Source organism: Gopherus flavomarginatus, chromosome 2, assembly GCF_025201925.1.
Source record: "Gopherus flavomarginatus isolate rGopFla2 chromosome 2, rGopFla2.mat.asm, whole genome shotgun sequence".
In the NCBI taxonomy this organism is placed as follows: domain Eukaryota; kingdom Metazoa; phylum Chordata; order Testudines; family Testudinidae; genus Gopherus; species Gopherus flavomarginatus.
The window spans coordinates 17053307-17078780 of NC_066618.1; the positions used below are offsets into that span (position 1 = coordinate 17053307).

The 25474-nt window shown below is 43.4% G+C and overlaps 2 protein-coding genes across 5 annotated transcripts in view; one reads left to right on the plus strand and one right to left on the minus strand.

Moving 5' to 3' along the window:
* Positions 1–25474, minus strand: part of PRKAG2 (protein kinase AMP-activated non-catalytic subunit gamma 2) — a 568070-nt gene that overhangs the window by 456740 nt on the left and 85856 nt on the right. The gene's annotated exons all lie outside the window — the stretch shown is intronic.
* The window catches only part of GALNT11 (polypeptide N-acetylgalactosaminyltransferase 11), a 101174-nt gene that overhangs the window by 21634 nt on the left and 54066 nt on the right, over positions 1–25474 (plus strand). For all 4 annotated transcript variants that reach the window (XM_050940414.1, XM_050940412.1, XM_050940415.1 and 1 more), the window contains 3 exons: positions 12250–12582; positions 20413–20536; positions 23871–24037. In XM_050940414.1, the coding sequence (XP_050796371.1) occupies positions 12288–12582; positions 20413–20536; positions 23871–24037 (586 nt within the window). In that variant the 5' untranslated portion in view covers positions 12250–12287. The remainder of the gene's footprint in view (positions 1–12249; positions 12583–20412; positions 20537–23870; positions 24038–25474) is intronic.

The window sequence follows — 25474 nt, forward strand, 5'->3', positions numbered from 1 at the left end:
CTGGATTTGACCGTAACTGCAGCAAATGTATTTTCACCACGTAACCTTGCATTGCTTCTCTTGTGCAGGCTCTGCTGGGGAAAAGGTGAGACTCGTTTGTTCAATTCATTATGCAGAATGTGTCTTTTAAAATTATCCTACTGTTTTATATGTATCTAGTTTTCTTTTGTGGCTGTATCTGCAGGCTTTGTAAGTGTAATTTGCAAAGGAACAGCTAGGTAGATTTTTAAATAGAAGTGTATTTGGCAGCTTGTTTCCATGTGGTTGACCTTGCAGTCTCTTCTATGTGTTGAATCAATGTGTTTTTAATCTTACAGTACTTACAGCTATGTATGAAGGAGGAGGAGAGAGGCAAAGTCACAGAACACCTATCATGACCTGTATTGCTTGTATTACTGAATCCCTACACCTTTCTTGGAGCTAGCACATGAACTTTGGAGTAATTCTGTGGCATGGCACATTTGTTAGAAAGAGGGGTAGGTAAGAGCAGCCTATGGATATAGGGTACTGGGTATGTTGGTAAACAGTAACATTCTAGGATCGAAGGAGGACTGTGCAGCACAGCTATATATATCCAATGAGTGAGCACCACTTTATTTGCTTAGTGTGACCATTTTAGGATGTTTCCAATACATAAGTGTTTGTATTCTCTGCTTATGAACTGGGCTGTTATGTTAATCTGCTTGACACAAGGTTGCACCACTGATTAATTATACCTAAAATGGGACTAGGCTGTTCTGTTACATAGTTTATTAACATGAGACCCTGGGTCTTACGAGATTTATTTTCCTTCCAAACACTTATAGCTGCTTTTTGCATCTAGATTCTAGTTGCTTGGACCTGTGCTAACATGATGGGACCATGGAGTATGTAGTCCCTCATCAGAGAGGAGGGATATTTATGGGTGTTCTTTCCTAGTAAGAAAACTGTAGCATTTTGTTGGCAGAGATGTGGGACGCTTTGAGGAGAGAGAGATGAACATTTGAGTTCTTCATTATAGAAGTACTTTGAAATTAGAAACTGGAAGTAAAATGAGAAAAATATTTCAGAAGAATATAGTTTGCTGGTAATTTGTTTATCCTGTTGTGAATTCTGTCTAATTAAAGCTTTATTATTAGCACAACTATCTAATGAAGTTTTTGGATTTCCTCAAATTCAACATGACTTTCCTAGGACGACATTACTGTGTATAGTGTATGAAATCAAAGATAGCTATAATGCATAGAAAGGTATCTTGAGGTTTGTTTCAAGTCCAAAGTGTAAAACATTGTAGGTTATTTCTATGTGAACCATTTACAACGGTAGAACAGCTTGGGCAAATGCCAAATAGTTTAAGCAGATGAATGTTTATGGTATTATTCATGCCACACATTTCATTTAGGGTTTTTAAGTTTTGTGTACATTGTCTATTAGTGGGATATAGCCAGTTATTTTTAGTGGAAGGATAGTTTTGTGGTAACAGCATTAGATTGAGAGTTGGGGAATCTGGGTTCTGTTCCTGGCTCTCCCAGAGATTTGTGTGATCTTAGCCAAGACATCCTGGGTTTTTAGAGGTTCCGAGTATCTGCAGCTCCCATTGACTTCAAGAAGGTTAGCTCTTCAGAGGGAGTTACAGATGCTCAGCATGTCTAAAAATCAGGCAAGAAATCTCTCTATGCCCATTTCCCTATCTGTAAAGGAGGGTAAATGTCTGTTGTGATGCTAAATTGATATCTGTAGAGTGCTTTGAGAGCATCTGATTGAAAAAAGATGGAGAGCATTATTAACAATGATATGTGTAATCTACTATAATCTATAATCCACTGTTGGAAGATGGGTATCAGCAGCTGTCATTGGCTTCAGTGGGAGCTTCAGGTGCTCAGCAGCTCTGCAAATAAGGTAATAAGTTATTTTCCAGGCCTTTCAAATCTGCATTTTCTAGTCATAAATCATCTAAATGAGGAGTGGGCAAACTTTTTGGCCTGATGGCCACATGTGGGTATGGAAATTGTATGGTGAGCCATGAATGCTCACAAAATTTGGGTTGTTGTGTGGGAGGAATGAGGGCTCCGGCTGGGGGTGCAGGATCTGGGGTGGGGCCAGAAATGAAGAGATCAGGATGTGGGAGGGGGCCCTGGGCAGGGGATTTGGGTGCGGGTGAGGGAGTGAGGACTCTGGGATGCAGGAGGGTGAGACCAAGGGGTTCGGACAGAGGGAATGGGATCAGAGTTGGGGCGTGGGAGGGGGTCAGAGGTGCAGGCTCTGGGCGGCACTTACCTCAAGCAGCTCCTGAAAGCAGCAGCATGTCCCCCCTCTGGCTCCTATGCGGAGGTGCAACTGCTGCCTCTGCAGCTCCCATTGGCCTTGTTTGCTGGCCAATGAGAGCTGTGGGGGCGGAACTTGAGGCAAGGGCAGCATGTAGAACCCCCTGGCTGTCCCTCATCTAGGAGCCAGAGCGGAGACGTTCCGTTGCTTCCAGGAGCTGTGTGGATCAAGCCCCTGCTCCCTGGCCGGAGCTCGAGGGCCAGAATAAAACATCTGAAGGGCTGGATGCAGCCCCCGGACCATAGTTTGCCCATCCCATATCTAAATGAAGAGTAGTTGTGCTTACATAATGGCAGGCTTTGGGGCACTCTTGTGTGGAAGTGGATGTCTTTATCCTTAGAGTTATTTTAGAGTTCTCTTCTAAACCATTCACAGCTGATTATTAGCTCCTGCACATGTTGGACATTGAATGATTTCCAGCTCAGTTCCCCTGGCTGTGAATCGGGAACAATGATACTTGGTGTGTAAAGCACTTTGAAATGCCCTGACGGAAAGCACAACTTAAGAGTTGTTATTGCATAACTACTGCATGTCACAAGATAGCCATCTAATTCACAATGTACAGTAGTCTACCGTCTTGTCTATAATGGCAGTTATTAAACTGCAGGAAGCCCTACATTTGACAAATGTAAGAAAAGCCTCTCAGTAAGTCGTATTGGTGAGTGGATGTCATTTTGTACTGTTAACGAACCAGTGGAAATTGATTATTAAGGAGTCAGGTTGGGTTCATTCTTGATAACCAGTTTCTTGTGTTCTAGAATTGTAAGCTTTCATTTAAAAATGTGTCTAGCCTTTGTGCTGCAAAGAAAACCTTCAGAATCTGAACTCAGTATAAACTGGAGTCTGCTGGCAACCTGAATCAATAGCTCTCAGAGGTATGAATGACTTTTCATCTTACTGTATTAACTCTGAAACCTAATGAAGGTTATTTATATTGTCAACACTAACAACATCCTATTAAAGCGTGGAGAAGAGAGCCCTCATCATAAATACACAATCTGCTGAGAGTGACATCTCCATTTTGGTATCATGAGTGGACTAGGGGCGTAGCATTATTTTCCCCGTATATATGACTCCTGTTCGATATGCTGTTAACACTGTTTGGTTGAAAAATTCATGGAGATGATAAAATTGGGGAGGGTTGAAGTAGGGAAAAACTTCTTCTTTTTTGAAAGTATTTGCTACCACCTAAGCACCAACATTAGGAGCTAGGAAATTACTAACAAATTTAGATTATAAAAACCAAGAAGATAAAGTGACATTTCTTTTAAAAGTTTTAGCCAGGACTGTATAGATCAGTAGTTCTCAAACTTTTGTACTGGTAACCCCTTTCACACAGCAAGCCTCTGTGCGCGACCACCCTTATATAAAAAAAAGTGTTTTTAATATATATTTAACACCATTATAAATGCTGGATGCAAAGCAGGATTTGGGGTGGAGGCTGATAGCTTGTGACTCCCCCCATGTAATAACCTTGCGACCCCCCTGAGAGGTCCCGACCTCCAGTTTGAGAATTCCTGATATAGAAGAACTAGCAGAGATGTCGCATTCCTCCCACAGAAAACTACAGTAATACTGTCTTGGCAACTTTTTGCTAATTTATTAACAGCTGAGGATACACAAAGATCGTCATCTTTCTTCACTTAAAACAGAAACAGTACACAGGCAATTTTACAGGAGATTTGGTGGTGATGGTGCTTTTCTAAGGAAAGTTCTGCTTGGAGAACCTGAAAGTTGTGTTAAAAAATTTTTTTCTAATAATTCTGACATCTGTTTCAACAATGTGAGGTCAAGTTGACCTCTGACAGAACCTTAGGGCACAGTGATTAAACATTAAGTGATGAAGAATGTTTACTAAACGTTTGAGGCTAATCCAAATGAATGTTGGCATTTAGGCCATGCCTAGTTAAAGATCACCTAGCCATTCCTTACTGTAAGCCAAAATACAGTATTGTGAAATGCAGTCTCTTTATTTATAGTGTTTTGCTAAAAAGATTAAAGGCTAATGCGCTGATTCAGCATTACTTTAAGCTGCATCAGTTACTTGCTGTGGGGAATGGCAAATGCTCAGCTTTTTGGGTGCATGTGAATTATCTTTGTCTCAGGCTAATTTTTAAATCTGTTTAATGTTTTGATGATTGATTCAGATCTCATGAGGAGTAGTGGACAAGTTAGTGGGGTCTTTGTACCCAGCAACGAGAGAGGGGGAAATTTAAAAAAAAGTGTTTTATTGTGAATGCTCAAAATAGTGCTCTAAACTACTTTTAGCTTCCCCCTAATGGCTAGATTTCAAGGAGCTAGTCAATCTTAAATCTGTGGTATGGTTTCCCTACTTGCAAAATTGATAGTAAGCTTGTCATAGAGACAGCCTTTTTGTATGTGTTTGTAAAGTGCTTAGCACAGTGGGGTCCTGGTCTGTGACTGGGGCACCGAGTCCAATTTTTGGTGGCCCAATTCTTGCTGGTGACCATGCAGACAATTTTTCCTAAAATACTTAATTAACTTTATAAATCATATGCACATATACATCTCCAAATCATTGTAATTTGTGTAGGGTTTTTTTCAGACTCCATAATAAAAATAATTTACAGTTGTCTCTATTCTTTACTGAACCTAAATGGAATAGAAACACAAATAAGGCACTTTGCATGTTCTTGTCTTTTGTTGTTGTCGTTTCTTTTGCTTTTTTGGTTGCACTTTTTTTTTTTCTTCTAAGACTTGCTAGCTGGTAAGTCTTCTCCTGTGAAAAGTGATATTTGTATGTTTTTTAATATCACTTTTCATGGCAGACTTACTCAGCCCCAGCAAGCCCTGGGACAAATTAAACCCTGGATGAGGAGGTGGGCAGGAGGGCAGCGGGGCCCAGGGACGATGGCAGGGGTGGTGAGCCAGGGCCCGGAGCCTGGAACCAGAGCCTGCCACTGTGTGGACGGAGCCCAAAGCCCTGTGGTCAAAGCCTGCCTGCCCGCCCTACCCCCCTGTGGGGAATTTACCAGTTGTCTGCATCTCCAGCATTTGTGTCTCTGGAGGGGAGCAAGGCCTAACCACTGCTGGCAGCCCTGTGAGAGGGGCCACTGCTTTGCGTCTCCCCATCACATCCCAGATGGCTGTGGCTGGAAGAAAAGGCCGTGGTGGCAGCATTTGGGAAATACTGCATAGACACTACAGCAATGCAAATGATAAATAATACGGTCTGCCTACTGCATAGGATGTTGAGGCTTAAGTAACATTTAAAAAGTCTCTTGAGATTCTTGACTGAAAGGTGTTATAGGTTCAAATTAGTATTTATTATGAATGTTATGTTGTATATGAGAGAAAATGCTAGGTATTTTATATATTTATTTATTTAATTATTTTAATTTTATTTTTTTTTACTGTTCTTGTGTTCATCCTGTATGTTCTTCCAGCACATACATCTGGAAGAAAGTGGGGTTAATTGTATATTTAAGGTCCTTTTGAGCATTCATGTGTTGTCACCTGTATCCTTCAGTAACGATAGGGAGAAATATGGCAGCATCATGCTCAGGCTATGCTAGACTGGTACAACCCTTAGGGCACCTTATTGTGGAACAGTTCTTCCTGGCATGTTTCAAGCATGGATTTATGTATTCCAGATGGCATCTTTGCTGTACCTCTGAACTTGCACTTGGTGAAGATACTGTTTACATCAGTGATACTCAGATTAAGGCTTATGAACTGCAAGTGGCTCTTTAATGTGTTTGTTTCCTGTGGCTCTTTGTGATTTAGTTATTAACCAGTCAGGATGCTTTTACTATGTTATTAACCAATTAAGTGTCAACTTGCATTAAGTTATTAACTCATTTGCTGTGAGAATAAAATACATATATAAAAACTAAATATTCCCTTGTCATACTGGTTAAATATGAACGGTACTATAGTAAATGAAACAATGAATTCACACCACTGTGGCCCTTTTGGGTAATGTTGATTGCTACCTTGGCTCCTGAACCACTGAGGAAATGGAACTATGCTTGAACCTTGTCTTCATACCGGCCAACGTGGGGGCAAATGGGTTCAGCCGCATTGTTATATTTGTAGCATAGGTGATCCTTGGTTCTCCTCACTAAGGTTATGTCTACACTGGCAACTGAACGACAGAACTTTAGTCCTTCAGAGGTGTGTAGTGTAGACGTAGCTTCAGTTAAATGTATTGCCTAGTTAATGGCCGTGTGCTTCTTTGCATTGAGTGGTCAGGCTTTAACTATGTAAGCCTATTAGCTGTGCTGGCATTAATATCTAGCTATCTGAACTTCTGGGCCGTTAACTGCTCAACTTGTGTTATATTGTTTGAGCTGGAATTTTACTATCACTTGTTTACCAGTGTCCTAAACTGACCTTAAATGTTCACCAGCCACGTTCTCAATGCAGCCTGCCCTGTATGCTGACACGGCTGGTAATGCCTTGGGGCAGGAACAGTAAGTAGTCTGAGACACAAATCCTTCTTTACGTCTTCTGGACTCATGAGCAGCTTGTTGGCTTAGAACAGCATAATGCCTGAGCTTTAATGCCTGAGCTTCAGAATCCTGTTTGGGGAGGTCAGCTGGGAGAGGAGGGATATTTCCTTTGACACTTAAGATGACATGCACCACAAAGCAGTGACATTGCATGTATTGTTACATTCCATACACAGACAGCTGAAGGGATGTGTTTATCAATCTGATCAGTGAAGGGAGGGATAGCTCAGTGGTTTGAGCGTTGGGCTGCTAAACCCAGGATTGTGAGTTCAGTCCTTGAGGGGGCCACTTAGGGATCTGGGGCATAAATACTTGGTCCTGCTACTGAAGGCAGGATGCTGGACTCAATGACCTTTCAGTATCAGAGGGGTAGCCGTGTTAGTCTGGATCTGTAAAAGCAGCAAAGAGTCCTGTGGCACCTTATAGACTAACAGACATTTTGGAGCATGAGCTTTCCGTGGGTGAATACCCACTTCGTCGGATGCATGTAGTGGAAATTTCCAGGGGCAGGTATATGTAAGCAAGCAAGAAGCAGGCTAGAGATAACGAGGTTAGTTCAATCAGGGAGGATGAGGCCCTCTTCTAGCAGCTGAGGTGTGAAAACCAAGAGAGGAGAAACTGGTTTTGTAGTTGGCAAGCCATTCACAGTCTTTGTTTAATCCTGAGCTGATGGTGTCAAATTTGCAGGTGAACTGAAGCTCAGCAGTTTCTCTTTGAAGTCTGGTCCTGAAGTTTTTTTGCTGCAGGATGGCCACCTTAAGATCTGCTATTGTGTGGCCAGGGAGGTTGAAGTGTTCTCCTACAGGTTTTTGTGTATTGCCATTCCTAATATCTGATTTGTGTCCATTTATCCTTTTCCGTAGAGACTGTCCAGTCTGGCCGATGTACATAGCAGAGGGGCATTGCTGGCATATGATGGCGTATATTACATTGGTGGACGTGCAGGTGAATGAACCGGTGATGGTGTGGCTGATCTGGTTAGGTCCTGCACGTCCACCAATGTAATATACGCCATCATATGCCAGCAATGCCCCTCTGCTATGTACATCGGCCAGACTGGACAGTCTCTACGGAAAAGGATAAATGGACACAAATCAGATATTAGGAATGGCAATACACAAAAACCTGTAGGAGAACACTTCACCTCCCTGGCCACACAATAGCAGATCTTAAGGTGGCCATCCTGCAGCAAAAAAACTTCAGGACCAGACTTCAAAGAGAAACTGCTGAGCTTCAGTTCACCTGCAAATTTGACACCATCAGCTCAGGATTAAACAAAGACTGTGAATGGCTTGCCAACTACAAAACCAGTTTCTCCTCTCTTGGTTTTCACACCTCAGCTGCTAGAAGAGGGCCTCATCCTCCCTGATTGAACTAACCTCGTTATCTCTAGCCTGCTTCTTGCTTGCTTACATATACCTGCCCCTGGAAATTTCCACTACATGCATCCGACGAAGTGGGTATTCACCCACGAAAGCTCATGCTCCAAAATGTCTGTTAGTCTATAAGGTGCCACAGGACTCTTTGCTGCTTTTAATGACCTTTCAGGGTCCCTTCCAGCTCTAGGAGATTGGTATATCTCCAATTATTTATTTGTTATTTTTATTTATTTGACTCTTTATTAGTTTCCACCCTAACGCTCTAAGGTCACAGAGCTAGAGAAGTGAAGAGAGATGGGAAGGGAAAAGCTCCTGTAGACAGTAACTGTATTGTGCGTAGAAAGGAAAGAAGCCCCTGCTATGCTAGATGAGCAGGGAGAGGAGTAGATAAAGACTGTGGGCCAAATGATGGCTGGCATAAGCTGTGCATTGGATCCACAGATCTATGAAATCAATGGAAACAAACTCACGGAGGATTTAAAAAAAAAACTTTTGAACTGGAGCCTGAAATGAGCGAGGAGGAGTCCCAACCTAGTGCCTCCTTTCAGTAGTCACAAACCTCACTTCTCTCTGGTAGTATGCACCCGAGTAGCCGCCTCTTGCTTGAAACCCGGGTAAGCTGCACTGTAGCTTTTATAGCTGTTTGTTTTATTTGCACAGGTGCAGCTATCCCAGCTGACAGATGGTTGAAACCCCAAGTATAGACAAGGCCTCAGTGTTCCTGCTCAAGATGTTCTGCTTGCAATTAAGATTCATTAATAAGCCTGATGAGCTTTTTAGTTGTGTTATTTGTAAAGACAGAGTAACCCCCTCCCCAAATCCCAAACAAAATGTTGCTGCAGAAATGGAAACTTAAAGAAAATAAATAGTCCTCCTACACTTTCTGCCAAAGGTGTCATTGAATGTTTTGGTTAAATAGCAAGTTATTGAAAGGATCTGCTCTTCTGGATCTGAATCCATGATTTGTTTTAAATGCTGTTTCATACTTCATGTGTCGTGTACAATGTGGCGTGAACCAGTGGGATTCAGGGGGAGAGGGACAACTACATCTCAACAAGGAACAGATGGAATATTGCATATTAAATTTGTATTCATGTGATATAGGCCTGCTTTCTCTCACTGTGCTAGCTTCTGGACAAAGGCTTTCCAGCTGGGGGGCCCTGAGGTTCTTTTCACTCTGGCACTCACTTATTTCATTTCCTCCTAATTGAAGGCCTGATTCCTCTTAGATGTCTATGAAATAAAATACCCATTCTCTGTTAGAACAGAGGGATTACTGGTCTTCTCTGCGATGGTCAGAAAGGGCATATCTGTGCTGCAGAAAAGAACTAGATCAGTTCGCAGCCAGTGTTTTGCATGCATGTGGTGGGGCTGTGTTGGAATGGTGCCTTTTCGTTGCCAGTCAGGCGACAGCTCTAACGTTTGCTAGAGAGCAGCTTTTTAAGCTAAATAAAGTTTTAAAACAGACCTCATTCCACTGCCCCCGTGGAGAAAAACTGGCTAGTGCCCAGATCTTCCTGTAGTGCGGATGAGCTTGAACATCTACAGATCAGTCAGCAAGAAACACTGTTGTCGTGAGAGGCTGTAGCTGTTCATCTAATCTTTTTGCTCCTTGGCAACCTCCCTTGCTTTTCTGAGTCTAGATTCACCTTGGCAACATCCTTGACCTCCATTAGCACAGGGAGTGGGAGACTTGAGGCAGATGCTTTGAAGCTGTGGTGTAGCTAAGTAGTGAGCCAGCTAGATTGGGTGAAGAAATGATTCAGAAATCCCAAGCTTTTGTTTACTGTCTGGCTACTTTCATGGCTCTAAAGTAACAGCTCAGCAGCAGCCATCCCTCTTTAGAGCATTGGAGAAGGCTTCTGATTGATAGCATGTGCATTGCACCTGTATACAGAGGGCCAGCACAAGACTTAGGCTCATTTAAACCCACTTAAGTCATTGGGCTTAAGTGCTGCATAGTCTGGCACTTTGCACAGGGATGAATTTCACCTAGTAAGAATAGCAGGTAAATATTTTTTGTTAGAAGAACTTTAACAAATGAAGGAGTGGCATGGTCTGACCTGGGAACGCCAGAGTTTGATTAGCAGTGATGCTTTGTGATTTTAGCCAAGTCACTTGGGGCCCAATATTGCATTTTTGAAGTCAGTGAGATTTTGCTATAAACTTCAGTGGGAGCATGATCATAGGCTTAATTTCTGTTAGTTTTCCACCTGTAACAAGGGAATAATTTCTAGCTACCGCACAGAGATGTTGTAAGGGATAATCAGTTATTCATAAAGTGTTTGGAAGAGGCTGTAGATGCTGTCTCTTGTTCTGATTTGTTCTTTGCTAGATTCAGCTGAAGAGCTTTGTTGGTGATTTCTGATACTTTGACAAATCTTACTTCTTCAAAACCTATGGACACTTGAAAATAGACCCAGCCACCTCCCCCGTCCAACCTCTCCCCCCAAAAACAACAACAACAACAGCAAACATGTGGATGATAGCTACATATATAGCTGTAGAAAGAATTGTGTATTTTGGTTAATTGGTTTAGATCAAGTGTAACTCTGAAAGAGCATTCCAGATTTTTCTGGTGAACTCTACGTTAGGGGTTCTTAATTACCTTTCTCCTCCCATCCCTCAAAACAAACCAATAAATCTAAGTGATAGCTGCCAGAAACACCTAATCAATACATTTCTCAGGACCAGTTTTCCATTTTGGGTATTATGTGATTTCTTGGACCTTAATTTTGACAAGAGAACTCAAAAAGTGTAACTAATTCTCTTGGCAACTGTAAATAAAACGCAGTCACCAGTACAGTCTATTTCTATTCCCTCCCCTGTCCTCAGTTCTGTAATGTTCAGTTCTGATAACGGTTGTCGATACGTCTCTGGGAAGTCACGTTTGTGGGTGACTGCTTAGAATAAAAACTCTGGTCTAGTTTGCTCCCTCCCAGTTCTGTTGCATAGCCCTTTGCCTGCTGTGGAATCCATCCCAAAACCTGGAAGGATATTCAAGGGTCTGCAGGAAGCCAATGCCAATTGAGGCCATGGCTATACTGGCACTTTACAGCGCTGCAACTTTCGCGCTCAGGGGTGTGAAAAAACCACCCCCCCTGAGCGCTGCAAGATACAGCACTGTAAAGCCTCAGTGTAATCAGTGCCGCAGTGCTGGGAGCGCTGCTCCCAGCGCTGCAAGCTACACCCGTAGAGGATGTGGTTTACGTGCAGCGCTGGGAGAGCTCTCTCCCAGCGCTGGCGCTCCGACCACACTCACACTTCAAATTGCTGCCATGGCAGCGCTCCCAAATTTCAAGTGTAGCCATACCCTAGAGTGTCTCTGCTAGGGACTCTCCTGGAGACCTTGGGGTATCCTGTCACAGAGGGCTCTGCAAAGAAAGTAAGAGAGCCCAGGCTTTTTACCTTTCCCTGGTAACTTCTCAGGGCCAGATAGAGTACGGTGAACATCTCCCTCCACTGCCCCACATAAAATAGGTCAATTCTCAGCCTCTAGCTGGCCCTGTCCTTTCTCACCCCCTGCACGGATCCTGACATTGCAGAGTGTCTTTTGGGATTCTCGGAAATAGGGCAGTCTCACTGAGGTGCCTTTTAACTCCCTTCCCTTTCACAGTGGAGGAGTGAGTTTGACATGTGGATCTTGGAGGCATTCCTGAAATACTTCCTTAAAAGTTACTTCCCCACCCCCTTCGATCTGTCACCCCCCCCTTCTTGTTTGAGTTTACAGAATATTATGTGTTAAAAGTAATAAGAGTAATACAAACACTTTGTGACTTCTGTATTGTGGACACCAGTAAACTGTCCCACAACTTGAAAGAAAATGCTGTTAATATTTCACCCAAGACTATCTGGGTCTTTAGCCTTGTATCTGAAGATATACAGTACTAAGAAGTCTGGGACCCTAAGTATTTTGATATTTGGGTGGAAGAGGAAAAATAAATAATGCTTAAACATAAAATTAAAATATAGAGCATAGGTTTAAAATAGCATTTTATAAAAAGTTGGCATTTAGTTACTCATGCATAAGTCTGCAGAAGAGTCTTAACAGATGGAGGTCTCAGTTCTGTGTTTCTTTGATTCTCTTTCAGGGAATTGAGAATGGGCCATCAACAATGCTAAGTCTACAATGGGAAGTGTCACGCTTCGCTATTTCTGCTATGGGTGCCTTTTCACATCTGTGACCTGGACACTTCTGCTGTTTGTTTATTTCAACTTCAGCGAAGAGACCCAATCTTTCAAGAATGTGCCCGTCAAGGGGCTGGAACCTCAAAAGCCACTTCCTAAAAAATTCTATCCCCGTTTCACTCGGGGTCCAGTTCGCGTACCTGAACCACAACGGAAAGGCAGCAGTATAGGCAATCCATTTGGAAATCATGCACAGGACCCAGTGAAGGGAGACATGGAGCTCTCCCCTGAAATGGGTAAGTGGGCTTGGTCATCTTCATTATCAATGACGTACACGCACACACAAACACATCTTAGTTAAATCAGTAGAAGTGAGACCAAAAGACTTTAAATGTGTCCAAAGAAAATTTTTATACTCAAAGAGAATATTTATTAAAATGTTTATTCTGGTGTTTCTCTTGGTTTCAAAGTAGCCTTAAAGTTTATTCTTTTACGATATGTATTTGTTTAATCCGAAATGTTGTAGTCTAGCCTTTATTCTAAAATATTTTCATCTTTGCTACATAAAATGCTAAAACAGAGAACTTCTGACATTTAACATCCAGGGTAAAAACTTTGATATACTACCTTACCGCTAGTAGCATTTGTATGTCTCATGTTGGTAATTTACTTTGAGGGGGATTGGACTAAAATATATGTGAAATTTTAGAGGCTGCAGAAAAACTCAGTCCATCTTTTTCAATATTAAAGATTTAAGAAGTAGTTTGCTTGGCAATAGCATGAGGCCTATGTTTGCTATCCATGTATCATAGAAGTATAACATGATCTACAAATAAGACTGGAAAAGGGAAAATGAGTAGTTCATTCATCTGACAGGGTTAAGTCTTGCTTACTTTATTCAGGCAAATAGGTCTGTTGACTTCACTGGGACTACTTAGAAGAGTGTGGCATTTTGAACTGAAAACTGGCCATTGAACTGGAAGAAGGTAGCGTAAGTCAGGCCTGGTCTACACTACACGTTTAAACCAAATTTAGCAGCGTTAAGCCGTTTTAACACTGCACCCGTCCACACAACGAGGCCCTTTATATCGATATAAAGGGCTCTTTAAAACGGTTTCTGTACTCCGCCTCAATGAGAGGAGTAGCCCTAAAATCGGTATTATTATATCGGATTAGGGTTAGTGTGGCCACAAATCGACGGTATTGGCCTCCGGGCGGTATCCCACAATGCACCATTGTGACCGCTCTGGAAAGCCATCTGAACTTGGATGCACTGGCCAGGTAAACAGGAAAAGCCCCGCGAACTTTTGAATTTAATTTCCTGTTTGACCAGCATGGAAAGCTCACCAGCACAGGTGACCACACAGAGCTCATCAGCACAGGTAACAATGCAGTCTCCTGAGAATCGAAAAAGAGCTCCAGCATGGACCACACGGGAGGTACTGGATCTGATCGCTATATGGGGAGAGGATTCCATGGTAACAGAACTCCGTTCCAAAAGATGAAATGAAAAAAACATTTGAAAAAATGTCCAAGGCCATGATGCAGAGAGGCCACGCCAGGGACTCAGTACAGTGCCGTGTGAAAGTTAAGGAACTCAGACAAGCCTACCAGAAAACCAAAGAAGCAAACGGAAGGTCCGGGGCAGGGCCGAAAACATGCCGCTTCTATGCTGAGCTGCATGCAATTCTAGGGGGGGTCCGCCATCACTACCCCACCCTTGTCCATGGATTCCGAGGTGGGGGTGGTAATCTCAGCCATGGCTGAGGATTCTGCGGACGGGGAAGATGAGGAGGACGAGCTTGCAGAAAGCACACAGCACTCCATTCTTCCCAACAGCCAGGAGCTTTTTCTCACCCTGACGGAATTACCCTCCCAAGCCACTATCCCAGACAATAAAGCCATGGAAGGGACTTCTGGTGAGTGTACCTTTGTAAATATAAGACATGGTTTAAAAGCAAGCATTTTTTAATGATTAATTTGCCCTGAGGACTTGGGATGTATTCGCGGCCAGTACAGTTATTGGAAAAGTCTTTTAACATGTCTGGGGATGGAGCGGAAATCCTCCAGGGACATCTCCATGAAGCTCTCCTGGAGGTACTTCAAAAGCCTTTGCAGAAGGTTTCTGGGCAGGGCAGCCTTATTCTATCCTCCATGGTAGGACACTTGACCATGCCATGCATGCAACAAGTAATCTGGTATTGCATGACAAAGCCTAACTGCGTATGGTCCCGGTGTTTGCTGGCATTCAAGCAACATCCATTCTTTATCTCACTGTGTTATCCTCAGGAGAGTGATATCGTTCATGGTAACCTAGTTGAAATTCAGGAATTTAATTAAGGGGACAGAGATGGCCATTCCTACTGGGCTGTTTGCCTGTTGCTTAAAATAAATCCTTCCTTGCAGGTAGCCAAGCAGGGGGAGAGGTGGGATGATTGGTGCTGAGCTTTTTTGCGTTTGGCTAGCAGGGATCTTCCCTGCTACCAACCACGGGGTGGGGGTGGGGAGGGGAGCGTTTAGTAGTGATCTTCCATGATACCAGCCACGCGGTGTGGGGAGGGGTAAAGCAAACATCCCAGACAGTTGGATGGGGGGGTGGTTTCTGCTGCTGCATGTTAACAGGAAAGAAGCAGCACTGAACGGGATTTGCTTGGTATTTGGGAAAGGAGAGCACTGTGTATACGAAGGCTGCAGAAGCTGAAAGACAGTGGCTTACCATGGCCACATGCAAGCTGAATTCTGCTGCCCGGACCTGTGTCTGTGAGATCTGTAACACCAGAGCTGCAGGCACTTAATATTAAGATGCAAAATGCGACCTTGTAGTGAAATCACATGTGCTATGTAAGGTGAATAGTGCTGTTCACCGTGAAAGAGTATAACCATTGTTCTGTAAAATATATCTTTTTAAATACTTCTCTCCCTTTTTTCCCTCCCTCATGCAGCTGCAAATTTTTCAAGCTTCCCTACTCCATCCCGAAGGCTATCTCACATAAGGTGGCAGAAAAAAAAGACGTGAGACGAAATGTTCTCGGAAATCATGGAAGTGACCCGCAATGAAAGAGCTCATCTGAATGAGTGGAAGGACATGGTATCAAAGTACAGGAAAGATGCCAGTGAACATGAGGACAGGAGGGACCAACGTGAGGAGAGGAGGGACGCTCCAGATGAGAAGTGGCGACAGGAAGATCAGAGGTGGCGGGATGCAACGCTGGGGCTGCTGCGTGATCAGACTGACATGCTCCGGTGTCTGGTGGAGCTTCAGGAACAGCAGCAGGGTCACAGAGTGCCACTGCAGCCCCTGTGTAACCACCCCCACCATGTTCCATATCTTCCTCACCCAGACGTGTAAGAACGCATGGAGGAAGGCTCCGTGCACCCGCCCACTCCACCCCCGTGGACAGCCCAACCAAAAGGCTGTCATTACTTTGAAATTTTTTTAGTGGCCTTTTCCTTCCCTTCTCTCCTCCTCCCAAACCCCACCCGGGCTACCTTGTCAGTTCTCTCCCTCTTTTTATAATGAATTAATAAAAAATACATGATTTTTAAACAATAGTGACTTTATTTCCTTAAGCAAGCTGTAATCGAAGGGGGAGGGTGGGTTGCTTACAGGGAATGAGTCAATCAAGGGTGGGGTTCATCAAGGGGAAACAAACACAGCAGTCACACCATACCCTGGCCCGTGATGAAACTCGTTTTCAAAGCTTCTCTGATGCGCACTGCTTCCTGGTGTGCTCTTCTAATCGCCCTGATGTCTGGCTGTGCGTAATCAGCGGCCAGGTGATTTACCTCAGCCTCCCACCTCGCCATAAAGGTGTCTCTCTTACTCTCACAGAGATTGTGGAGCATACAGCAAACGGCAATAACAATGGGGACGTTGGTTTGGCTGAGGTCTGAGCGAGTCAGTAATGTGCGCCAGCGAGCCTTTAAATGGCCAAATGCACATTCTACCACCATTCTGCACTTGCTCAGCCTGTAGTTGAACAATTCCTGACTACTGTCCAGGCTGCTTGTGTATGGCTTCATGAGCCATGGCATCAAGGGGTAGGCTGGGTCACCCAGGATAACTGCAGGCATTTCAACATCCCCAACAGTTAGTTATTTTCTGGTCTGGGAAGTAATTCCCTTGCTGCAGCCGTTTAAACAGAGTAGTGTTCCTGAAGACGCGAGCGTCATGAACCCTTCCCAGCCATCCCACGTGGATGTTGGTGAAACGTCCCTTGTGATCCACCAGTGCTTGCAGCACCATTGAAGAGTACCCCTTGCTGTTTATGTAGTGGGTGCCCTGGTGCTCCGGTGCCAAGATAGGGATATGGGAATCCCATTGCAGCAAAGCCATCCACTATGACCTGCACATTTCCCAGAGTCACTACCTTTCGTAGCAGCAGCTTAATGATTGCTTTGGCTACTTGCATCACAGCAGCCTCCACAGTAGATTTTCCCACTCCAAATTGATTCCCAACTGACCGGTAACTGTCTGGTGTTGCTAGCTTCCAGAGGACTATTGCCACTTGCTTGTCAACCGTGAGGGCTGCTCTCATCTTGGTATTCTGGCATTTCAGGGCAGGGGAAAGCAAGTCACAAAGTTCCATGAAAGTGCCCTTACACATGCGAAAGCTTCGCAGCCACTGGGAATTGTCCTACACCTGCAACACTGTGTGGTCCCACCAGTCTGTGCTTGTTTCCTGGGCCCAAAATCGGCATTCAGTGGCTACAACCTGCCCCATTACCATCAGGATCTCCAAAGCGCAGGGGTCTGAAGTTTGAGAGAATTCTGTGTCCATGTCCTCATCATTCTTGTCGCCGCGCTGCCTTAGCCGCCTCCTCCTCGCCTGGTTTTGCAGGTCCTGGTTCAGCATAGACTGCACGATAATGCGCGAGGTTTTTGCAACATCCATGATTGCTGTCTTGAGCTGAGCAGGGTCCATGCTTGCTGTGCTATGGCGTTTGTACAGTTCACCCAGGAAAAAAGGCGCGAAACGGTTGGCTGCTGCTGCTTTCATGTTCCTCTTATCTGGGTAGTACTGAATGGTTTGGAGCAGGATCTTCCTGCTTTGAGGCAGAGGAGAACCACCCGCGACAATGTTTTTTGCCCCATCAGGCACTGGGGTCTCAACCCAGCATTCCAATGGGCGGGGGAGACTGCGGGAACTATGGGATAGCTATGGGATAGCTACCCACAGTGCAGCGTTCAGGAAATCGACGCTAGCCTCAATACATGGACGCACACCGCCGAATTAATGTGCTTAGTGTAGCCGCGTGCACTCGACTTTATACAATCTGTTTTAAAAAACCGGTTTATGTAAAATCGGAATAATCCCGTAGTGTAGACGTACCCTCACTCTACTTGTGTCTCAGCTCTTTCCGTTGGAAGTATAATACAGAATATATTTTTTGTTTAGCCCTGAATTTAATACTGGCAGTGCTCGCTAATGCTCCCTACATTCTTCTTCAGTAAAATTTCAGTACAGTGTCAGCTGTTGGAGAGTTTTATAGAGTTTAAGAAAAAGCTTACCAAAATGTAACTGCAGACTTGCTTATAGGCTTACGTGATTGATAGAAGGTGAAATGCCTTCCAAAATTTAACTGCCAACTTGTGATGCCACGGGGCATGCAAATTCTTACCAGTTTGCTGTAATACCAACAGCTGCTAATTGCTGCATAGTCCAGAGGTGACCATCTCTTTCCAAGGATTCACTGCTTGCCAGGAAATGAATTGGAGAGTTGCAGCAGAAAATCTCTTTGATCCTGAAACCCAGAGACTAGCTGGACTTGTGAAAGCCAAATGTATTATATTGCAGGACACGGCCTATATAAAAATTTGGGAGACAGCTGGGCCTCTGTTAGAATTAGACTAATGTTATAGGGAAGGGTTTCCTGTCTGTCCAGTCTGGAGAAGCGATAAATATGCCAGGTTGTATAGTTTAAAAAAACAGTTTGGCATATTATAGCTGAAAACAAAATGCCATCTGGTAGGGTAATCTATATTTTTTTCTTATAAATGTATGAAACACACATAACAAACCCTTTACTATAGCAGTGTTGATGTTTCCATTGCAAACCTTATTTTCCAAGGGTTGAGAGCTGTTGTTTGGACTGGAATTTGTCAGGCACTTTGCATACACGTTGTTAGCCTGCATGCAGCTCTTCAAAACAAGCTTCAATAATATTTATGAGTTTGACTGTGTTTAGAGAAGGGGGAAAAAAAGTGTAGACACTTGTGTGAGGGCAGTGTCTAGAACAAAAACCAGTGCAATTCGGCATGAAGTTTTCAAGCATATGGCCCTTAAGGCGGGTGAATTTGAGCAAGCTCAATGGCAGTAGTGCTTGCTGAGGATGCAAGTATGACTGAGCTTAGAGCCTCTGGACCAGTGGTGGGAAGCTGTGGGCGGCTGTGCCAGTGGACTGTGAGTGTAAACAAACTGGCGATTGTTTACAGCAGATTACCCTAATGGGCTGCGTGCAGCTCGCAGGCCGCAGGTTGCCCACCGCTGCTCTGGACACACAAAAGCATTGCTAAGGTCAGATGTGCAACTCCGGGAAAGGGTTTCTGCCACTGCTTTTGTGGCTACTGCTGGACGAGGAAGGGAATGTGACACTATTAATAGTCACATGTCTAACTTCTGTGACTAATGGCTTGTCACATAGCAGTGAACTTTGTGGATAAAACCCCCAGTCAGTGCAAACCCCATGGAGACAGATTGCTTTGGTGTGAACTGTGACTTCCACTGATGTAGTTTCCCATGGTTTCAAACCTCTAGTATAGGGGTGTGAGCCATTGCTGCTACATTAGTAATGCTGCACTTGAGGCTAAAAACCCCAGTACAGACAATGCGTATGGCAGTCACATTAGTGCATCACTTGTTAGAGGGAGGGCCAGGTATGTCTCTCTGGAGAATCACTGTTACATATCCTTTGGTGTAAATCCCATTACCATGTGACAGTCAGTCATGTTACATCTGTGCTATGAAGGGAAATGGGGAGAGCTTGCTGTTTTCCCCTTCCAAAAACATTTCTGCAGCTTGTATTTCTCCTATTTTGCCTCTTTTCTTTCTGATCTTGTCACCTCCCTGAACACGCTGAGGCTATCATTGCCCTAGGTCACCTGGATTTTGTGTAGCTCTACAAAGCAAGGTAATCTCTTGGGTGTGTTGCAGAAGATGAATTTAGGGTTTCCTTGCTTGTTGGTTTGTCAGACCTTTGACATGTTGAATAAGGGAAAAAATAAATGAAGCCATTTGTTCCAGTATTTCAAAGCTTGTACCATGAGTTGAGTGAAATGTCTCAGTGAGTACTACAGTGGAGTTTGGGACCTTGAACAGTAGAGTTTAAATTGTTTTTGGCCCCAAGCACAGAGTCAGGGACAGAAAGAGTGACAATGCAAGATTTTGCCACTTCTACTAGCATGCTTTTTGAGACTGAATGGCTGCCTCTACCCTGCCACTGGACTCAGTGGGAATTGATGTTTCTGCTAAAACAATCAGCGAAGAAATAGTAAACTCTGTTGCTATTGAAGTTGTCCTTCTGAGGCTTGTCTCAACACCTCAGGTGAGATGAATGATGGTAGATCGGGCTTCTTTGATAGCTATTATTTTTTGTCTCGCTGAAGTCTCATGAAACTGCACTGCACTAGGGCCATGATTGGTTGGATTTTCTACCACTACAAGGGCAGAAACTTGCTGTATTTAAATAGAAACATAAACTTTATAGAAGGTTAACCTGCTATGGGTACCAGATTATGCATCAAGAGGGCTAGATCTGGCTGATTAGTTGGGTGTTTGACACCTGTGTTTTATACTGAGTTAAGAGTGAGTTTTTTAGGGGGAAGGAATGTGTGGGGAATAGGAAATAAGCACAATGGGGCTATCACTCTTTGGGGGATGTTATGCTCCATTCACATACAGTCTATTTTTATTACACCTATAATGGTTGTTCATAGACGTAAACTATTATTGGGGTAGAAATTGAAGTATTCATACAGAAATGTGCTTTGAAAACGGGTTAAAATATGGTTTGTAAAGGCAGATTGTGAAAACTATGCATGAGTTAACCACTCCATTTCAGTACTTGATCATTGCCAGACGATGTTTTTGACCCAGTGAACTGATTTTGATATGTTTGTATTATAGGCATGATTTTTAACGAACATGATCAGCAGGTGAGAGACTTGGGCTATCAGAAGCATGCCTTCAATATGCTTATCAGCAACCGGCTGGGATACCACAGAGAGGTGCCAGATACAAGGGATGCAAAGTATGTCTTTTGTATCATTTTCTCTGTAAATATAACGTTGTTGTCAAGGGCCCAGTATACTAAATAATGAGACTGGAGTTAAACATTTGGCTGTTACACATCTATTATATTTTGCTTTCAACGTATCAGTTACCACTGAAGGGAGATTTCCAGTCCTTTAATACTTGCAGCCAGATGGCTTGAGGTTATTCTTTTAGTTTGGAGGGCTTGCTTTATTGAATACTGTTCAGAATTGGATCTCAAGAGGCAAACGCGAATGGGATAATAATTGTACATAATTGGAAAATCTCTACTGAGCAGGTCACGTGAGAAAGTCAGACAAACTCTACCTTAAGACAGAGTGCGTGCATGTAATTTTAAGATCACCTACACAAACCATATGTCTACCTACTCTACCACACAAGTCTCTTTGAATTTAGATTTTAAAATACAGTGTGTCTTCAAAGAAATACATATACAGTAGAATCTTTACAAGCTAATGACACTCAGCTGAATGGATCAGAGGGTTAAAGTAGAAAATATTTTCTTGGTCAGATGTTAGATGGAGAAGCTAATAGGTTAAAAAGTATCCTGCTCAATTTAAATATGAAAAGCCATCTGGTGGTCATCTCAGGGACCTAACTTCAAATATATGGTAGTGGAATGGATTAGATCAGGGGTCGGCAACCTTTCAGAAGTTGTGTGCTGAGTCTCATTCACTCTAATTTAAGGTTTTGTGTGCCAGTAATACATTCTAATGTTTTTAGAAGGTCTCTTTCTATAAGTCTAGAATATTTAACTAAACTGTTGTATGTAAAGTAAATAAGGTTTTTAAAATATTTAAGAAGCCTCATTTAAAATTAACTTAAAGTGCAGAGCCCCCCGAACCGGCGGCCAGGACCCAGCAGTGTGAGTGCCACTGAAAATCAGCTTGCGTGCCACAGGTTGCCTACCCCTGGGTTAGATGATCACTAATTGATATAACGCAGAACCTCTATGTGTTAATTCTTTGTAATGGACAAATAACCAACTAATGGTGAAATTGATTCCATGTAGTGATCAGAGTGCACTCAAGAGATCTCCATTAATGGATTATCAGGGATATTTCACGTGAGGACAGAGAGACATGGAGCCATAGAGAAGTTTGCATAGTGCATACGTGTATTCTGTGCAGGTGTACTCTGAAGTGTTATTTTAAAGGGATGATATGTGGAAAAAACACAAAATTCTGTACCTGTATTATTAATTACATACTAGGGTCTTTAAAAATGATATAAAAATATATGTTTTTCCATTTATTCTGTTGGAGTGAATAGCAAAAGGGTAAGCGGTGTGGTGAGTATAACTGACTGCTTATCTCACTTTTTTTATATTCAGTTTCACATTTTGTGTCTCATGCACCAATACAATGTTGTTAAGGTTTTCAATTTGAGTTAAATGTGTTTAAGCTGCTAGTGCTCATGAAGTTTATATCAGTAAGTTTACACTCAAATTAGGTTTTTAATTAAACACATTTTTCCCCAGACACACAGAGCACCCCAGCTGCCACTGAAGGTGTTACAAATTATTGTGTTCTGTACCTCGAAAATCAGACCCGTAAAGTTTAAACATTCAAGTTAATGAGTGTTTGAAGGCGTGATGGAGCCTAAAAATAGCAGACTACTCAGTCTTTATATACTAAGTCATATTGCTGCATGCTAGTAGAGGTTGGGAAGGTGAGAAAAGCTTAAATAGGGCCCTTTCTTGATGTTGTGGAAAATAGTGCTGTCTATCTAGTGACTTTCTGTTCGAAAGCACAATTTTTCTATACTCTATTACACTTAGATGGAGTAAAGCAACCATTGGAATGCCCCCAAACATGTGCACGCTCTCCCCCCTCCTCCCCCCAATCATGGTGTAACTTGCGTTTTTGTTGTGGTTACTCAATTGTGTGTAAATGTAATGGGCCATAGATGTTGCACAAAAGCGCATATCCCTCCCAGAGCTAAATCCACTTGAATTCAAGTGAACAGGCTTCTTGACGCAACCAGAGTTGCATTTTAGGTCCTGAAGTTTTTGCTATCACTTGGCATTTTGCTATCTCAAATGCCAGTATTGACAATTTACCCTGTATCGTATCAGATTTGTAGATATCAGGGAGAGAAATTGAAATAGGCAGATAAGTCCTCTGATTTTTGCTGGAAGACTTTCAGTGCCTGCTCTAATTACTGTTTGCTAGGAAGCTGACGCTATAGCACTGTATGCCCTTAAGGGCATACAGGTATTACATTTTGTAACATACAGCAGTAAATTCTATTTATGTGGGTCTGAATTGTGTGAACTGTAGGTATGAGGCTACTCTATACTTGGTTGAGCCCTAATGTAAGTATTATGTTAATGAACATGTCTTAGGCCTTTGTCTATACTACGGAGTTAGGTCGACGTAAGACAGCTTACGATATGCACCTAACTACGTCAGTGTACACACTTCCGCCTTGCTCCCACCGATGTAAGCGCCCTACTGCACTGACATCATAACTCCATGTCCATCAGAGGCATAGGACTTATGTCAGTGTAGTTAGGGCGGTGCAGTGTCTGTGTAGATGCTAGGTTACTTACATCTGTTGGCTGTCATTCTGTCTATTTAACGGCTCCTGGCTCCCAACTTGTCAGCCTGTCTCTGCTCTAAGCAGTGCTGCCACCCAGGCTTCTGGCTCAGGCTGCTGCCTGGGCTCCCTGCTCCCCACGGGGAGCCCTGCTGCCCTCCTGGCTCCCTGCTCCTAGCCGGGCTGCTTCCCAGACTCCTGGCTCCCCATTCCGATCTGGGCTGCCATCTGGACTCTTGGCTCCCCACTGGGAGCACAGCAGCCAACCTGACTCTGGGCACGGATCTCCCCTCAAGGAGTCTGGTTACCCTCCCCCAGGCTCTCGGCTCCCTGCTCCACACTGGGAAAATGGCTGTACCCAGTGTGGGGAACTCCGCCCCTGGAGCCCAGTGCGGAGTCAAGACATCAAGGGGGGCGGGGGGAGCCGAGAAGCTGATGGGGAACTGCACATGGAGCTGCGAGCCCTGACTTTCAGCCCCCCCCCGCCCCCCAACGCTGCACCTCTTAAGCTGGTGTAAGGGCTCCTGGTGAGGATGTGCACCACCGGCAGAAGGAGGGCTGCGTGGACATGAACCACTGCCGTAATTACGGCAGTGGCTGTAAGTTGTCCTAACATAGGTCGGCTTAAGTTTGTAGTGTAGACATGCCCCTGACCGTAACACTGAAATGTGAGAGAAGAATTTCTAATTCAATATTAGTGTTGCTGTTTATGGAGCTTTGTTCAGTCTTGTACAAATGTACATTGACCATGTGTGTGTCTTTTTTTCTAGGTGCAGAGAAAAGTCCTACCCTTCTGATTTGCCATTTGCCAGCATTGTTATCTGTTTCTATAACGAAGCATTTTCTGCTTTGCTTCGGACAGTACATAGCGTACTGGATCGCACTCCAGCATATCTTCTTCATGAGATTATCTTGGTGGATGACAACAGTGAATTGGGTGAGTGACAATCTCAATAATGCATTTGTGCTGGCGTTGCACATCTATGCTTGCCCATACTGGTGATGTTTGGTTTTCCTATCTCTTCCTATGCTTTTATCAGTAAATCATGTATTGTGTAGACATGACCATTCAAAATAGTTAGTTTTTTAAACTTCACTTGGACCAACTAGAGTTAAGTGTTAATGTCAATAATAGTGAAGATTTAAGCAGCTGGGATCAGTTGAGCTATGAATAACATATGACAATATATAGGAAAGTTTGCGGGGCCAGCTTAGTATTCAGAATGGCTTCTGCAGATGCTCTGAGAATAGATTCTTCGGGCCCAAACTCTCCACAAGCCTATATTTACTACTAAAAAAGTGTTGCCTACACACAGTCCTTTGCTACATTATTGTTTCTGTGGCCATATAAGTTGCTGTCGCACTACAGGTATAGTGTGTGATTTCTGCCAGCTCATCAATTCAGTGGTGGTGGTGTACCTGGGAGCAGAGTCCAGCTCTTGGTCTGGGAATGTTATGCATTACTCTCCGGCAATCTTGTGGTTGTCCCAGGAGTGGTTTTCACTAGCTTTTGATGGAGCAGCTGTCCAGCCCTGGGAAGCTGGAAGGGTGTTAGTGCAGTGGTGAGGCCCCTAAAGGGGGTAGGTCTGTCGGAATGAGTTGTCAAATATTTGTCTGTGGTTTAAAGATCATGCGCCAGCCCTTTTCCTTAGTACACTCTGCAAATCAAAATAAGCCACTAACTTGGAAGCATGCTGGCATTTGATAAGCTAAGCAGCAGCTGAGAAATATGTCGATGTAAACAGCCATTACAGCAACATTGTGTGTGCTTTCTATTTTCTTGCTGTATAAACATCTGCAGCCTTATGTATCTCTTTCATCTGATCCTTTTTTAATATACATAATTAACTCCTCCTGTTTATCGCCATCTGATATCAGGCTTGTCTTTGTGAGGCTGATTACATCTGTATGGTTTAGAATGGAATTCCCTTGTTCTTACAAGGCGAATTTGTTTCTATTGAGTCAGAGCAAATGTTAAAGTTGGAGAGAGAACTAGGATTAAATACTCTGTCCTTTGCCAATAAGCATGCCTAATGTTTAAATGCCTATTTCGTGGTTGTCCTCTTGAGGTTTGGAAGGAGTGTCCATCCCACACCACAGAGTTTCTGGCACCACTTACTGCTTTCAAGTTTCAGAGCCTTTAAGTTCCGCAGTAAACTTAACTCAAATCTGAGTCTTCAAATATGGCACTGACTAAACATAAACATCCTTTCTTGCTGACCAAGCCCGCTGACCCTGTAACTATTTTGGTATGTTGTTATTCTGAAAGCCTAGCTAGTGTCAAAGTCTTGGTGTGGTCATGCTAATATTTCTAATTTTAAACCAGCCTCAAGTGGCTGGAGAATGGGGTGAGATTTCTTCAAACAAAAAGCTT